Here is a 16,894-nt window from a genome sequence, read left to right as displayed (position 1 = left end):
AACTCTTACGAAAATGATTTTTTTTGTACGAGATATTTTAAGATATCACAATGACTTAATTAGTTAGTGGGTTTAACAATGCATTGTTCCACTAAAAGACATTTATGACTTTTATTCTATGTTGACGCATACCGGTTTCTGAGGACCTTTAGTATGTCTAACCGGAAGTGGTACTACAGTGATCCGGATGCTAACGGAACGAGGGCGGCCAGTGACCAATGAGCTTCTGTCGTTTGTTATTGTGCTGAAGAAGCGCTCGATGCTGGTTTGAATGAAAGACAGACCACACATATAGTTCGTTTATTTATTATCGTCTTAATCTTGAGCTAAATTTCACTATGCCGTATGCCAACCAGCCCACAGTGAAGATCACGGAGCTGACGGACGAGAATGTGAAGTTTGTGATCGAGAACACGGATCTCGCGTGAGTGAAGTGATCATTTAGGGTTTTAAATCAAGTGTGTTATATTAATGACATTGAAATATATGTTTATTGTGTTATTACTAACATAAATATATTATATTTTTAAATACCGCGTGTATGGAACAGCATGTAAACACTATAGCATATTGCTAGTAAGTTATAACGTTATGCATCTGGCAAGAACCATAAGAACCATAATATTATTGATATCACTTTACCATGGTGGTTAGTTACATGCTGTCCCATGATTTTTAAGCATTAAATCCGCATTTAAACCATAAAGATTATTTTATTTATTTAACACTTTTTTAAATTAAGTAACGTTATTATTATATCAAATATGTTTTATGTACATGTTTAATGCTAGAAAATTGCAAAATCACTAAAAACAAGGTTTAAACTGTGTTTGACCTGCTGAGGCCAATGATCAAAATTTTATGGAGGTTAAGCACCTTTCATTGACCCTTTTCACAAATTTTCACTCATTAATTGAAAAAGGGAGACTAAAATTAATTTTTAAAATTAAAAATTAATTGTTCATAGGAAGTGTTCTGTTCCTACCAAATGTTTTTGAATATTTCTGTATTTTGTTTTTTATTCAGGGTGGCGAACTCTATTCGTCGTGTGTTCATGTCAGAAGTTCCAACCATCGGTAAGGATCAAACCATCTCACTCTTCTAGATGTTTTTATTTCTAGATAGTTTGTATACAGATAAGTTTATTTAATAATGTGTTTACATGATTAAATGATGCACTTTGTCTTTTAGATCTGTTAATCTGATGTAATGTGCTTGTTTGCCAGCTATCGATTGGATTCAGATCGATGCCAACTCCTCTGTGCTCCATGATGAGTTTATTGCACACAGAGTGGGTGCGTTTGTATAAAATCTTTCCAATTCTTTCATTTTATTCTTCTTGTAATGCAAAGTGTGGCCTCTCAAAGTTATCGTGCTCGTCTTTTATAGGGTTAATCCCACTCACAAGTGATGACATTGTTGACAAGATGCAGTACTCACGTGTATGTATTAAACTCTTTAAATGCATTAATATGAATCATCTCATTAATCTGAGAAGTGGAACGTAACATTTTGCTTTCTTTGGTTTCCCATTAGGACTGCACATGTGATGATTTCTGTCCGGAGTGTTCGGTTGAGCTCACGCTTGACGTAAGATGTACAGAAGACCAGACGCGACACGTGACCTCACGAGATCTCCTGTCCAATAACCCCCGGGTCATCCCTGTATGTATATATTCTTCCTCACACACTCAAATACAGACACTGCGTTTTCTGATGTGCTGTACCTTGTTCTTCAGGTAACATCCAGAAGTCGAGACAACGATCCCAATGACTACGTAGAGCAAGATGGTGGGTCCAGTTCCTCTGTATAATTTTCTGTTTAATCACTCAGATGTATTTGCATTCATCATTTGGGGTTTTTCCACAGACATCTTGTTGGTGAAGCTGCGGAAGGGTCAGGAGCTGCGCCTCAGAGCGTACGCTAAAAAGGGTTTTGGCAAGGAACACGCCAAGTGGAATCCCACCGCAGGGGTGGCGTTTGAGTATGACCCAGACAATGCACTGAGACACACGGTGTACCCACTTCCACAGGAATGGTATGGTTCTTATGCAAGCCTCTAAAATAAGAGTAAATCTTCATGCTAGTCGACTAAATAATGCATAGCGTTAGCCATTGGCTAATAAATAGATTTCACTCGCCAGTGTTTGAGTTAGAGGCTAAGTATTGAACTCTGACTGAGCACTTAAGAGTTTCGCTCTTCGTCTTTAAAACACACTATTGCAGTTTATCTCGTATCTGACGCACTGTAAACTGTAGTGTGAAGGCACCCAACTCGCCGTCGCTTAGCTGAGAGCACTCTGTTTCTCTCACACATTCTCTCAGTCTTGCATACCATGTAGAATTGTGAATTATATTCTCTGCTGTATTTTTCAGTCAAAACAGAGTTCATTTGGAATTATTCAGCCTTTAAGAACAAGCAGAAGCCACTGCCGGCTTCTTCAGCAGTGGGCGGAACTAATGCGCAAGTGTTCACCTTTCACCGTCCCTCAGCAGATCAGTTCGAGCGAACGCAGATAACGCGATTTATTTATTTATTATGTACCTGATGGCACATTAGTACATAAATGAACAAACTACCAGCCACAAATGTTTATTACCGTTTTTTAATTTTTTTTATAATTCATTTTATTCATATTTTTTGTGTGTGTGTGTATACACAATATAATGTCAAAATGCCGTTCTTGCCAATTCATGCAAACAGTCAGTTATGTTCAAAGTGAACGTAAACGGTTGAGAAAGAAAACGCATGTGTAACAGTATAATAGACGTGTCAGGTCTTAAAGTGGGTCAGCCTAATATACCTGCTGCCAAATTATGAGATAATATAAAAAATATCTATGTCAGTTTTTCCCCATTGTATTGATGTCAAAATTGTGTCCAGTGAAAATGCAGAGTGGCTAGTAAATTTGGAAAACCGCTAGCCACAGTGGATGGTGAGCTAAAAAGTTACTGTCAAAAAATGTGATGTATAATTCTGTACCTTTCCTTGATTTTCAGGCCTAAAAGTGAATATTCAGAAATCGAAGAGGATGGAGTTCAAGCTCCATATGATCCTAATGGCAAGCCAGAAAGGTAAGGGAGTTTAATACTTGCATAAGGATATGGAATTATTGTCCCTCTGTTGCACATATTTTGAAAGTGTTAAAATGTAGACAAGTTAATAATGCACAAAACTAAATAACTGCAGTATTCTGTTTTATATTATGAGGAATTGCTTAAATGTGTTTGTTGCGTCCAAGCAATATTGTGATTTTATATATTTTGTATTAATTTTATATAAATAAATATAAAGGCAACGCATTTAAGAAATTCCTCATCATAGACAAACATTTGCTTTTATTCAAAATCATGTTATTTAATTGACAGTGTATATGCATCATGAAAAATTAAAAAACATTGTGAAATAGTTAATTTTAAAAAAGCATGTCAATACAAATAATTTTTTTTCCCCTCATTAAGGTTCTATTACAACGTGGAGTCCTGCGGTTCACTTCGTCCAGAGACCATTGTCATGTCGGCTTTTGCTGTCCTGAAGAAGAAACTGAGTGATCTGCAGACTCAGCTCAGCCACGAAATTCAAAGCGATGTGCTCACCATTAACTAAACTGTTAAAATACTGCTTTTTTGGATCACGTTTTTAGGAAAATATATTTGTGCAGCTGTTATCTGTTTCTTTGCATGAAACATGTTATGATGGAGAATTATATTAATAATAAACACATCAAAACATTGTCGTTTCATAACTAGCACAATGTGTGTGGGGGGAACACTGAACACCAGAGGGCAGGGTTTGTGAGAAAAATATATAAAGAGGCCATTCTGTTCATTAACATGATTGAAACATAAAAAAGACAGCGTGTATGGTCATGACAAAGCATAGAACAGCATGCTGATAATGGGAAGATTTTATTTCAATCAAAACAAGCCCTGAAATGGATGTAACAAATTTACATAAAGCCTCCCCGAGACAAACTATGTAAACAAAACACATAGCTACGTGAGACAGATTGACAACAGATTGTGCAATCATATTTATTCGTCCCGTAAATTTTGGTTGTTTCAAATACATGAGTGTCGAGGGATTTCGAGGAAAGTGCAGTCACAAAAAAAATATATTTGATTTTAACCATGAATTATAGTTTAGCACAAAATTACAGCAAACATCGATCAAGTGAATGGATTCCTCACACGTGTGTGACACAAATATGAAGAAACCGAACTCGTAGTCTAGCTGTAATTAAGCAGGAACTCCTGCGTGTCTTCATATAAAATGGGTTTTTAAAATTGGATTCTGCGTAGACAACGATTCAGTGCTGTCATTTTTGCCATAAATATAAAGTACCTGTTTTCTGGTATCGTTAAGTATGAATGTGCGGTCACATTGGCGATATTTCAGCAAAATTACTCCGGCCAAAAAAGTCCACTAGTAGCCAGGAATGTATGAAGCACTGCCCATACACAAGCTTTCTGTTGGTAAGCACGGCGAATTCGCGCGACTAACTTGAACACGAACTTTTTCGCCATCACGCGAAACTCCAGAACGGGCGAAATTTCGCGGCTCAATGGTAAATGTGACCGCATTGTAAGTGGCCTGAAATATGTGCTCGTTTAGTTTTTCGTCAAGTATACACACCACACAAATCTACATTTTTACTTCTTTCTTTAATTACATTGTCTAAAAGAAGCAGGTGACAGCCATTATCTCGTTATTTTTCATATCTTCTGATTCACTGAGACCTATATGTAAATTTCATTTCATAATAGTATATACTGTACTGTGGAATACTGGCAAAGAAAGACCAAACAGTGTTCTTTAAATTTGTGTATTGCTTCTTAACTGATACCACATAGATTTTTGGCACACCACATATCAGAGTTAAATGTCATAAAAATTTCATAAATATTTCTATAAATCTTTAAAATACTGTGCTGTTTCCTAAAATAAGATATATAGAGATGATTACTCTAACTCCTCTAAGGTCGAGAGATAAGCAAACATATATAATTTATTTCTGAATCTCTTCACTGCATACTTTAACGTTCATCATAACTTTATTTCATTCACAGCCACTCTCAAAATCTGTCGCCATTTCCCTCAGTTCTGACGTTACCCACAGTGCTTTGAAGGTGAAATGTGTAATAATGCTGGCTGTCCCTTCATGTCTCTGTGATGTTCTAATCTCAAATATGAACATTATCATTCTGATTCCATACCTGTGGGGTTTTATGGCGTTTTAAGTCAGATAAAATTGATGCATCTCTGAGAAACGAGACTCAAACTATGGGAAAATCACAACTAAATCTTAGATGATCTAGAGATGTTGTGGTGTGTCAAATTGTAACACAGATAGGCACACATTGCAGTTACATGTTTAAATAAATAACATAATAAACAAATCATAATTTCTCCCAGTTGCTGAGCAAAGCAAAAGGATTGCAGGACATAAAATGAAAAGGACAAGTTTTGGTTAAACAGGACAGTGAGAATTTACACCTTGTGAAACCACTTAAATTTGTTGTAGATGGTTGTAGGTTTAGCTGCAAAAACAAAACTAAAAAGTCCAAATCAAATTTCATTAAAAATTGAAATAAATATAACAATTTATCGATATGAAGTCCTGTGTCTGTTACAATTGACGACATTGATATGTATAGATTAAGGAGGTTTCCTGTAGTTTTGTGGACGTTCCTTTTTACCACCCAACAATCAAATGATTCTCATTACACTCAAAAATAAATAAATACATTAAAAAAAGAAAAAGTAAAAAAAAATCACCACTTAAAGTGAAAGACAGATACATACTGGCCCTTTTAGAGTGATTGTGTCAGAGTTCAACTCAAAGCGGTCAAATTCTACTTTAATTTGGTTAATTTCCATTCATCCATGAAACTTAATCTAGGTATTTCAGTGTACAGATCTTGTGTGTTCCTGTGAAGATCCATTATTTCAAATAAAACTGGAAATTAAAACTGACTAGCAACAGCGCACCCTAGAGTCGACTGAAGATACAAATAAAATGTTGGTGGGAATGCCGCAGACTTCCTTACTGCATGGAAGACACCAAATAGTAAACCACAATTCAGAAAGACCAAAGAGCATCCTGTTGATCATTCAGACAAACATCCAATGTTAGCATATTACAAGACTCGAAGATTCAAGATGGTGGAGAGACCTGCTGCTTGCTACGGTTGCGTTTATTCGCACGTAGGGAGATTTGAACTCTGTTTTCAAGTGACCACGGCCCTTCTAGGACTGTCCGCAAATGAACTGAGGGACATCTAAATGCCCGCCGATCACATTTCAGAGATTCATGTACCTCTTGGTCAGAGGTTTAGGAGGGAAAAAAAGCAAGATATTTATTTCATAGGCAGCTGATACATAGACAAAGGTTCCCTTTTTTCCTGAAGAAATATTCTCTGTAGAATTGTCTTAGCAAATATAGAAAATGGATCCCCAGCTCTGCTGGTTTCAGTGCATTCAAAGGAGGCCAAAGTCCTTAAAAGCCAAAGGATAGTCAGCTCATGTTTGTAGTTTCCATACAGTGTGTTGGCTTCAATGTCCTCTCTGGTGCCGGAGCTCTTGGAACGGAAACGCAGGGAACCGTTTGTGCTTACGTGGATATTTTGAATGCTTGAGTTTCTTCAGGATGTGTCAGTTCCTAAAATCCACCAAAAAGCATGATAGGACAACAAAGTGTTCAAATTAGTGAACTGAAATAAGGGTAGAGGGAAAACGAAGCTTATGAACAAGATGCGTGGAGTCCTGATGAGGACGTCTCGCCCAGTCTCATCTGTCTAAGAGGACTTTCAGCGCCCGCTCGATGTTCATTCTGTGACCCACACGGGTCACGCCCAAATCAATCAGATCCTCCTTTTGCAGGTTGGGCAGGTGACTGCCCTCGATATCGTTGTCCATAAAGGCATCCCTGTGCTCGCCCAGGTTCAGGCTCTCAAGCCAGTCAGCCACGTCCTGCTTGCTCCACATGAGGACGGGTTTGGTGGCGAAGGGCTTGTTCGACGCTGCCTGGATGAGGGTGAGCGGGGAAGGGGAGCGGCTACGCCCCGTGCCTAGGCTGAGGGGTGGTGTGGGCAGGCCAAAGACATCCGTCATGGTGGGGGAAGTGACCGAGGTCGGGAGGGAAGAGGCACAGCTGAGACCAGAGTCTGGCGGGGACATGATAGGACTCGGGGTGTGGTGGTGGGAAGGCAGGCTGTCGGCCTGTCGGCACGGTGACGGGGCAGGCACGTTGGGGCCAGGCTGGGCAGTGAAGGTAACGGTGGTGTTCTGCTGTGTACCTGAGATGAGGGATACACCATCCTGATTTCTGCAAAGACAGAAGGATAAAAGTGAAGCCAAAAATGAAAGAAAGTAAGGGAATATGTATTAAGATGGAAAACAATACACTTGAGGGAGAATGTAAAACTATATTCCTGCAAAAGATGCTAAGGTGTTGAAAGTGGTTGACAGTTCTTAAGACCGGTGTTTTACATGTTGCTATGGTGTTCTGGGTGTTTACTGATCCAAGTTAAAAGTCTGTTTGTTATGGCTCATGTTTTGTCTGTTTTATTGTCCGCCAGACTAAAATCGGTCAAATGACAAAGAAAACTAATACCACACCTCTCCTCAACAAACTCCATTATATAAATATGAGTGATAATATGAGTGAAACTTCTGAGTAATAAAGCCTGGGTGAAAAATATTTTATTTTACTTCGTCACATTTTATTCTATAAAATCTGATACAACCACACATTTTTTAATTTCAATTTGTGGTGTCCTAAATTTAAGGTGTCCAAAACTTTAAAGACTCAAGTGGATCTAAATCAAAAAACTTCCTCTGGAAAGATGCCTTTAAGGATGAGACACAAGACAGATCTGTACATCTAAAAAGAATTAAGCCTATTATTTTTTCATTGAAAAATAAATAAAAATAAAAAATACAGTCAAATATTGGAACATCATGGTAGAATTGATTTGAAATTAACTTTATTTTGGCTGATTTTAAATAAAAAAGTGTCCCGACAGCATTTACTGTTACATACATGACTACCGGTAATTATCATTAAAATAATGCAAAATACACGTCCAGCCCATAGCTTACGATTAACCTCAGTTCAATGGTACAGACAAACATGCTAATCTACCGTACATTTTTTTTTTCTATTCATAGTGAAGGAAAAAACCCATCTTCGCTCAGTGTGCTAAACATAGCGCTCTGCCTGGGCTACAAGTGCATTTTAGGGTCAGTTCTCTGGTCTGTTAATAACAACATCATTCAATTATGAATGAGACTTGGAACTCCATGTCGATGCCAAACCACTGCCTGTGCAATGTGGCAGCCATTGGTGTACTCAACCTTTGCAAATGCAAATCAAGTCAATTGCTGATGTTTCGCAAAATATATTACACATAAGGTTCAAAATCAAATGAGCGTTCTCTGTAGGAATCATCAGTAAAAAAAAAACAAAAAAAAATGGTGAAAGACACCAGATAAATATTGATTAAATAAACTCTTCATACAATAGTTAATACTGAAAGGAAATGATCAAATTGTTTAATGTTTACATTTAATCCAAAACTTGGGAGTGCAAATAATACATATTCTTAATGTATTGTGCCGCTCTTCTCGCATCACCTGTACTGAATCAGTTGGGAGTCGAAATTCCAAACTTATGAGGATCCATTTCAGTTACGATGCAGCCATTAAAAAAAGGCAGCTCAGTAGATTTTCTGAAAGTCAGAACTCCTTATAACCCTAAATGTTTTTTTTTTTAAGAATGAAATATAAAAGCCTTTAAGAGATTGCATAAGAAAATCTAGAGATATGTTATGGGAGCAGTTTGGGTGATGTGACAACTAAGTAACAAATGGTCCATGCTGTAACAACACACATACCTCCTTCCTCTGTGGTATGGTCTGTGTTCATCATCACACTGACGTTGCTCATCTCGTCCTCAAGGCTGTTCTCATTATTGGGTTGCTAGGCAACTCTTTCGTTCTCCAGCAGAGCACACACACACTAATCTGAGAGCCTAAATGTAAGCCTATGATACAGGAAGGAAAGAGGGCATACCTTGTTCCGAAGTGAGTCCTGGATCCCATTGGAGAGTCTAATGCTTCCCCTGACTTTGGTGCTTTGTCCTTGTTAACATGCTGCAGAACTGAATTGGCTTCAGGACCATGGGGGCCTTTCATCTCCGGAGGGTCACCCCACAACTTTGAGGTTCGTTGCGTTGGGGTTTTCAAGGGTTCTGGTGGAATAGATCCAGGGGGCAGAGGTGGGACAGAGGAGGGCATTCTGAAAGAGCTCACGTTCTCCTCTGGCAAAGCATCCTTGTAAAGTGCATTGCTCTTGATGGCAGGTTTAGGTTTTGGTTTGGACAGGATCTGAGACCTGTCCACCAGAAAGGCTTGTCCATCTGCATAGACGGTGCACGTGTCCAGGGTCTCACCTCCTTCAGAAGACAAGGTGGAGATGCTGGACACAGTAGAGATGGTGCTGGTGGTCTCCAGTTGGGGGTCACCGCTGCTCCGGCTGTCAACCTCGATGCCCGAGTCAGTGATTTGTTCGTAGGGCTCTAGTGGCCCAGGAGGAAAGCTAGGAGGTGTGCAGTTTGTAAGGACCGTTGGTCTTTTGATTTCAGAAATTCCACCACCTAATGTGGGATAGTAGGGGGCAAGAGAAGGCCCTTTTGTACCATTTGCTTTCTGTTTGAGCAGTTCAGCTATAGTCCCCGCCTGGTCTTCAGGAATGTCAAAACTGTTGGCAAACTCAAGAGGGGGTGGGAGGGGTTCAGCAAACACAAACTCTTCATCAATGTCGACAGAGGCCAAGGGAGGTGGAGGGATGCCGAAGGGCAACTTGACAGGCTCATCCACTGAGCAAACAGTTATGATGGTCTTGCCATGTGGAGCAGCTGATAGCGCCTTGGGAGCTGGGGGGTTGGTGGGAGCTGGCTGGTTGGGGTCGCGAAGCTCCCCAGGGGTGTTGTCGGGACTCACTGCCTCATCCCTGTCGCCCTCTGACAAGCTGTTATCCTCTGATTTTGCCCCATCTGTGGTGTGTACCATCAGCAGACCAGCTGACTTTTGCTGAGAAGTATCCACAATGTCAATCAGCATGTTCTTCTTCTCCTCAGGCCTCTTCTCAGGCTTGCCCAGATCGAGCTGATACTTGGATTCTGTCTCATATTTGGACTCTGTCATCTGTCTCCGCAGACCCCCACGGGGACGGCCCATGGTAGCGGTACTTGAGAAGCCAACCTCCACATTTGGTCTAAGCTTGGTGTCGATGAAAAGCGGTTTATTGAGATCAAGTTTGGATAGGTCACTCTTTAGCGGAAGAGGCTGTGATTGCTCCCTCATGGCTCGGTCTCTGGCTGCTAATGCTAAAGCTAATGGTGAATTGGGGTCAAGTGGTTTGCCTGTTACCGGGTGAACGTAATTCCCACTTCCTGAGCTGTAGGTCTTATGAGCAGGTAGACTGATCGGGCTGTGTCCTGTACGAGTGCTCAACAGTTCTCTTACCATGGTGGGCTCAGGGCTGTTGAAGTCTGTCACATTGCCTCCACCTCTAGGGATGCTAAGTAGTGATGAGGGAGGTGCCATAAGCCTACGCAGCCGCTCATCACTGCTAAACATGCCTTCATCTATAGATTTGGAGTGTCTGAGACGTGGAGCAGGTCTAGGTGCCACATCCTCATCACCTGCATCTGTGGACCTAAAAGATGGGGAGTTGCGATGAGCATCAAGCCTCTTCTCCCTGTCTCTGACTGCACCGGCAATGGCAGCTGCAAAGGGACTGCCTGCATTTAAGCCATCTTCAGGACGCAGTTGCCCTGGGTGATCCGGTGTGGTCGTTTCAATTTCCATGCTACTCCCTTGACTGCTCTTACCACTGCTGCTGGTGGAGGGCTCTTTGATTATTATTGTCGGAATTGGAATGGAGCAGGTTTTCTCAGGACTGTCTTCTACATTGGATTGTTTGACAAGCATTCCCTTCCTTCTGGCAGGCTTATTGGGCACAAACAGTCCAGCTTGACCCATCTTGCCCACATCCGAGTAAGGGTTCTCAGGGATTAGGGCACGGCGCATATGAAGACTCTGTTGGGCTGTTGGGCTATGATTGAACCCCTCGGATTCATACTGTTCAGGATTGTCTCTGTAAAACATGCCCTGATCTCTCCACCCAGCAACTTCACCTCTGTCTGGGGCTGTGCTGTTTGCATTAGGACTCTGTGAAGTAAAGCCTGATCTGATGGTGCCGTATCCTCGACCAGCTGGGACGGGAGCATTATTATGAGGTGGAGATGGAGGGGAGATGGCTGGTGGGGGTGGAATATCCTCTGATGTGTCAGGCATTGAAAGGCTTCTTGTAAATTTCAACATTGGAGGAGTAAGAAACTGTTTCTCTTCTTCGGTTACTCCTGTAAAGGAATAAAAGAGGAGAAATCAACAAGCCTGGGGGTGCATTCACCATCCGGAAACAATAAATATGAAACAACAAAGCAGCTGTTACATATTGAAAATATGTCATATCAGTGAAAAAACACCCAGCAAGAGTGGGCTGACCACCGAGTGTAAAACAAATATTTGTATCATTTTACAAAGAGCTGAAATATTTTTTTGTGCAATTTGTCAAAATAAAGGACTGTGTAAAGATTTACTTCAGCAACAAAACAAAATTGAACAACCACACACCTATAGATGTTTGCCTCCGTATGGTTCCCCTTGGTATACCCAGGAAGGGGCCTCTAAGACTCCCTGGCTGTTGTGGTGAGTCTACTGCTGCATCCTGACTATTGCAGAGAGACTACAAAAGACAGAATAAGGCTGACATGATAATAAGGACAAGCAGAATGCAGCACTTTTGCAGAGCATCTTTTTGAACTAGGCTTCACATAATATGTTGAAATGATTTCATTAAAAGAGACTAAAACAAAAACATAAAAATAATGTCAAGCAGTGAAGCATACTCACAAGCCTGTACATAACTAGGCTACATAACATGGATGCATGCATGGGCAATGGTCTTACCAGACTTGTGAAAAGTGGTTATTGCAGTTAGGCTACAATAACATTTTTAACAATGCCACAGGAGTCCAGAACTCTAGGGGACATTAGACAAGGCACGCTTACATTCATTTCAGGGCTGACAGCAAAACACTTGCTAGTTGGGCGTGGTTTGACCGCTGCCACCCTCAAATCGGTGTTTGAGTTGTCCCACATTGGTTTCTGGGGGGGTACGACCTCATCCACTTTATCTGTAAGACAACAGCATCTTAAATTAGAAAGCAGTTACTAAATTTAACTCAGTATCAAATATTGCTAATTTCCTCTAACATGATCCTCAAAAGCAAGGATCCAAAACCAAGCAAGGATCCGAAACCGAGCAAGAAAGGCGACAGAAATAGATACAACGACAATGGTCAAGGTCAAAGCCGTGCAAGCGCTTCCTGGAGAAATCTTAGCACTTCTTTCAACGGCCACTGCGCAACATGCTAGCATTTTTTTTTTTTGACAGCTCCCATGCATGGGATGATTACTTAGTGTGACTTGAAATACAATCCTCTTCTTCAGACCCTCATTATCTGAAAGCTGATCATCTACACAAAAATGGAGGAAAGGGAAATTCAGAATCTGATTTCCTAGCATAAAAGTCAAAGACTGAATCTGGTAACACACACACACACACACACACACACACACACACACACACACAGACACAGACACAGACACACACACACACACACACACACACACACACACACACACACACACACACACACACACACACACACACACACACACACACACACACACACACACACACACACGCCCTGTACACCTGGCATTAAAATGTTTCGTATCTGGAAATTATTTAATTGGCTTTAATGGCTTTAATCAGTCACTAGGGCTGGGACGGTATGGATTTTTTCTTACCGCGGTTAAAAAGCAAGAAATTAGCGGTAAACCACTTTAAAAATTGGTCAAAAAAACGTTGGTGCGGATGGATGGAGGACGGATGATGAGTTTTGTGATTTGCTTGCGGATGAAATAATAGCCCATCTGCGCATCTCTAGAATGGAATGTTATTATGTGTCATGGGACAACATTGCGATCCCCAACTCGCGAAAGGTCGGATTTGCTCCATCTTTTGATAAGTTTTGTTTAGAAAACCTTGAATCCATGAAAGACACAATGTCATTAGACATAATCTATGTCATTAGAATCAATAAATCCATGTCATTAGACACAACGTGTACACATGTGCAGGCCAATGTTTTTTTTTTGCGGTGATGACGGTGACAAGCTCAGACCCGCAGTAGGCGTCACGTGACCGCGGTATTGCAGTAATGCGGTAACCGTCCCAGCCCTAACAGTCACACTTCCCTGCATCATTTATCAAACTATAAAACTCAAAACGATTTCTGTCATGTTGACAGAAAAAATTGAGGTATTGTGTTTCCCTACATTAGAAACATTCCCACAGTATACTATGCTAATAAGGATTAAAAGAGAAAAAATAAGAAAATAAACTTTAAAGCACCCAAGATCATAAAAATCAGATGACCCAAGCGCATGACTGGAGTATAATTTGTGTCAGATAATTATTGTAGTGCTGTATTATCATTATAATTTCATTATCTGCATTTTTAGGCTGATAATGAAATGAGCATTATCATTTACAACTTTATCGAATGTGGTCAGAATTTGTGCCTGACCACCTCAGAACGCGGTTTCAGTGGATCAGTTACAATTAGGGATGCACGATAATGGATTTTGGCCTATATTCGATATGCCAATATTTTCAAACTAATTTTGTCCGATACCGATGTATACCATAAAACTTCAAATAATACCGAGTCCCAAAGACGCCTGTCTCTTTTACACGCCTGGTGTGGCTACAGGTTTGGATAAAAAAAGGCCGGTCTCAAATTGAGGCCTGATCTGGTTTTTAGTTTCGGGTTGTATTTAATCTTCTAAAACCCATCAGATCGTCTGTTTAAGCCAGTTATATGGAGCAGATTGCGCACGCAAGAGAGCCTGCACAGCTGATAGCACAAGCAAGGAAGGCAGAGAGTTACGTGGTGTCGCGTCGCTGACAACTCGAGGTATCGCACATGAGAAGCGCAGCGCAGCACCGCGTCGTTGACAACTCGAGGTATCGCACACGAGAAGCGCAGCGCAGCACCGCGTCGTTGACAACTCGAGGTATCGCACACGAGAAGCGCAGAACCGCGTCGCTGACAACTCGAGGTATCGCACACGAGAAGCGCAGCACCGCGTCGCTGACAACTCGAGGTATCGCACACGAGAAGCGCAGCGCAGCGCAGCACCGCGTCGCTGACAAGTCGAGGTATCGCACACCGAGAAGCGCAGCGCACCTAAAAGCTGTCACAAAGAACCGGCAAAAGTAATGATTATGAATATGTCAAATATAGCAAGGAGACATTTTTTCTGTGTCGGCTGCAAAGATGAAGTTGACGATGCTGAAATGTTGAAATGCACATTTCATACAGATTACATAGTTTTCTTTCGTTTTGAATTGTTCTGTTTAAAAGTGTGATTTAAAGCGTTCTGTAGATAATCGATATATTTCTCAGGTCTGTGAGGCAAGTAGGCTATGCTGAGTTTCGGTTAATTTATGAGACGAGCTCCAGTTCATGCGCCTCCGTGTCGTGATATATTATCTGCTTTACTTATTTATTCAATTCAGGCAATTGGTTGATGAAACATTGATTAAAATTAAGATACAATTAATACAAAACGAAATTCACTTTAAAGAAAGGCTTTGTGCTTTCTGATTGAGGTCTCTGAGGAAGTTATTGCAGTCTTTCAGAGATGATTTCAGAGCAGTCACGTCCATAACCGAGAACTATCACGTCCGTAATGCGAACACGAAAAATTTAATAAAATGAATATTTTATGTTCTGTGGAGAGCATAGTAGCTTGGAGAGCTTACATTAGTAAGCTAAAGGACATCGCCTTTTAAAACATGACCTGAGCGAAAGAGAAAAAAAATTATTGCGTCATTGTACCCAGCACTTCTGAAAATGCACTACCGAATGCGTCTCTGTCCCCAGCACATTTCAAACCAAACTGACGCCCATGCTCAAAATGCCTCCACATGTTGGAAGTTTAAGTTGCTGGCACTCATGCTACGTTCACCGTCGTCACTTGCGCATAGGAAACACGCCACCCTATCGGCAAGGCTCATCGGCAGAAATATTCATATCGGCCGATGCCGATGATGGTCATTTTAAGCTTTTATCGGCCGATACCGATGTTGTCCCGGTATCATCGTGCATCCCTAGTTACAATACATTTTACACTTGGGTGCTATTTAAGTGGTCAAGTGCTGAACATACATATCTGAAAAAGCTTGTTAATGCCAGGACTATAGGGGGCCACAGTTACACCTCTTCATTCGGCATTATATGGATATATACACTTTATGACTCTCTTTGATTAACTTAATACGTACAAGGCTGTTTTAAGGACACAGCAGGAGTACTATGCAGCCAGCCATATTATGTAAACACAAAACTAATGCGTACAACGGTTTAGAAAATATCGTCTTCAATAAGACAAAGGAGTCCATTCAGCAGCCTAAAGATGTTGTATATCTGTGCATCAGTCACAGGTCATATTCCTGATCACTGATAACAGTGGTGATAGCTTTACAATGAAAATATGGCATTACATTTTGCAGGTGGAATGTTTCTATATTAAACATATGCAGCATTATTTCCATGGCAACGTCTTGTTTCAGAGTGATTTAAAGCTGGAGCGGTCCCTCGTATGATAATAGTTAAAATGTAGTTCTTTAAAGGAAGAAATTATCTTAAAATGTCCAGCTTTAGGATTTTATCTTCTCTTTGAGGAGTGAAATGTAGGCAGGATCCATTATATCGGAAGGAACAAGGACATGTATCTGAAGCCAGTTTTGGCATGGGAAATTCGTGGCTCTTGTTTTCTCAAGCGTATCCTTTTTATAATAGAAGTCGGGCTGTTGAATAATATATTCTTACATTGCACTTTTGAGATCTAGGGGGTCAATAAGTGAAGCTAAAGGCTTATGGAGCATTTTGCAGTGTAAACACATTTGGTCTGTTTTCACAGTAAGCAGTCTTCCATTCAACTGGTAAATTTTGATTTTTGGAGAGAATACAAATTATTTGCACATTTCTTTCACTGAATCATATCAAAAAAGCTAAATTGTGTTAGAAAAATAATTACTGTTGCTAAGCTGAGGTGACAAATATTTAAAGAGTGCTTAGGGAAAACTCACCCTTCTTTTTCCTCAAAGTGGCTTTAACATAAAAGAACAATTCAGCTTTATTCAAGTATTAAAATTCAGAGATAATTTCCAGAAAACATGACGAGGAGAACCAACGTTTGGAATACACAGTATTCCTCCACATGGCATTGACCTGTGCATAATGTAATGCCATTTTAGACGGAAAGCAACAACAAATCCATGCAGTTAACTTTTCAACACTACACAAGACAAGTAGATTAGTATCCAATATAACAAAGTGACGAAAAAGACAATTCATTCCTGATTACACAATATAAATAAGGATTTAATACGCATGTAATACTGCTTACCATTTGTGCCATTGTTTAATTACTAATAATTAAGACAGCATGACCCATCAAACCCTAGATTTAGCTGTGGTCACCAGAATAAATCCTTCACAATCCAACAACGATCCGCTCAGGTGAAATGCGTAATGCTTTTACAGTGAATGTGAAGGTAGTACTTTTGTTTTCTTTAGTAGGGACTACACAAAAACTGTGTATGGACACAATGTCCATATAATCAAAAATCTCTGTCTCAAAAAAATACATATAACAAAGTCACATGCATGCCAGGGAAGCACA

At 40.4% G+C, this 16,894-nt stretch overlaps 2 protein-coding genes across 2 annotated transcripts in view; one reads left to right on the top strand and one right to left on the bottom strand.

Annotated features, from left to right (window-relative positions):
- Positions 1 to 130: 130 nt before the first annotated feature.
- On the top strand, positions 131 to 3,731 carry polr2c (RNA polymerase II subunit C). Its single transcript, XM_079603678.1, has 9 exons — positions 131 to 424; positions 1,027 to 1,076; positions 1,227 to 1,295; positions 1,390 to 1,442; positions 1,537 to 1,665; positions 1,740 to 1,791; positions 1,871 to 2,039; positions 3,002 to 3,076; positions 3,464 to 3,731. Exons 1-9 carry the CDS (start codon positions 339 to 341, stop codon positions 3,606 to 3,608), a joined length of 828 nt encoding a protein of 275 aa, XP_079459804.1. The 5' UTR covers positions 131 to 338; the 3' UTR covers positions 3,609 to 3,731.
- A 161-nt stretch (positions 3,732 to 3,892) lies between these two features.
- shank2b (SH3 and multiple ankyrin repeat domains 2b) overlaps positions 3,893 to 16,894 on the bottom strand; it is an 87,800-nt gene continuing 74,798 nt past the window's right edge. Inside the window, exons 19-24 of the mRNA XM_079603679.1 lie at positions 16,299 to 16,319; positions 12,550 to 12,609; positions 12,143 to 12,267; positions 11,705 to 11,816; positions 9,078 to 11,430; positions 3,893 to 7,329 (exon numbers count right to left, since the gene is read on the bottom strand). Of these exons, the coding sequence (XP_079459805.1) occupies positions 6,792 to 7,329; positions 9,078 to 11,430; positions 11,705 to 11,816; positions 12,143 to 12,267; positions 12,550 to 12,609; positions 16,299 to 16,319 (3,209 nt within the window). The 3' untranslated portion in view covers positions 3,893 to 6,791. The remainder of the gene's footprint in view (positions 7,330 to 9,077; positions 11,431 to 11,704; positions 11,817 to 12,142; positions 12,268 to 12,549; positions 12,610 to 16,298; positions 16,320 to 16,894) is intronic.

The sequence above is a fragment of the Phoxinus phoxinus genome (genome assembly GCF_949152265.1).
Source record: "Phoxinus phoxinus genome assembly, chromosome: 25".
In the NCBI taxonomy this organism is placed as follows: Eukaryota; Metazoa; Chordata; class Actinopteri; order Cypriniformes; family Leuciscidae; genus Phoxinus; species Phoxinus phoxinus.
This window is presented reverse-complemented; position numbering and strand designations above follow the sequence as displayed.

Excerpts from the sequence above, each read along its gene's own strand:
- polr2c (XM_079603678.1), top strand. The coding sequence starts at position 339 with ATGCCGTATGCCAACCAGCCCACAGTGAAGATCACGGAGCTGACGGAC. Across the intron at positions 1,666-1,739 it reads ATAACCCCCGGGTCATCCCT|GTAACATCCAGAAGTCGAGA; the intron begins GTATGTATATAT and ends CTTGTTCTTCAG. Across the intron at positions 1,792-1,870 it reads TGACTACGTAGAGCAAGATG|ACATCTTGTTGGTGAAGCTG; the intron begins GTGGGTCCAGTT and ends GTTTTTCCACAG.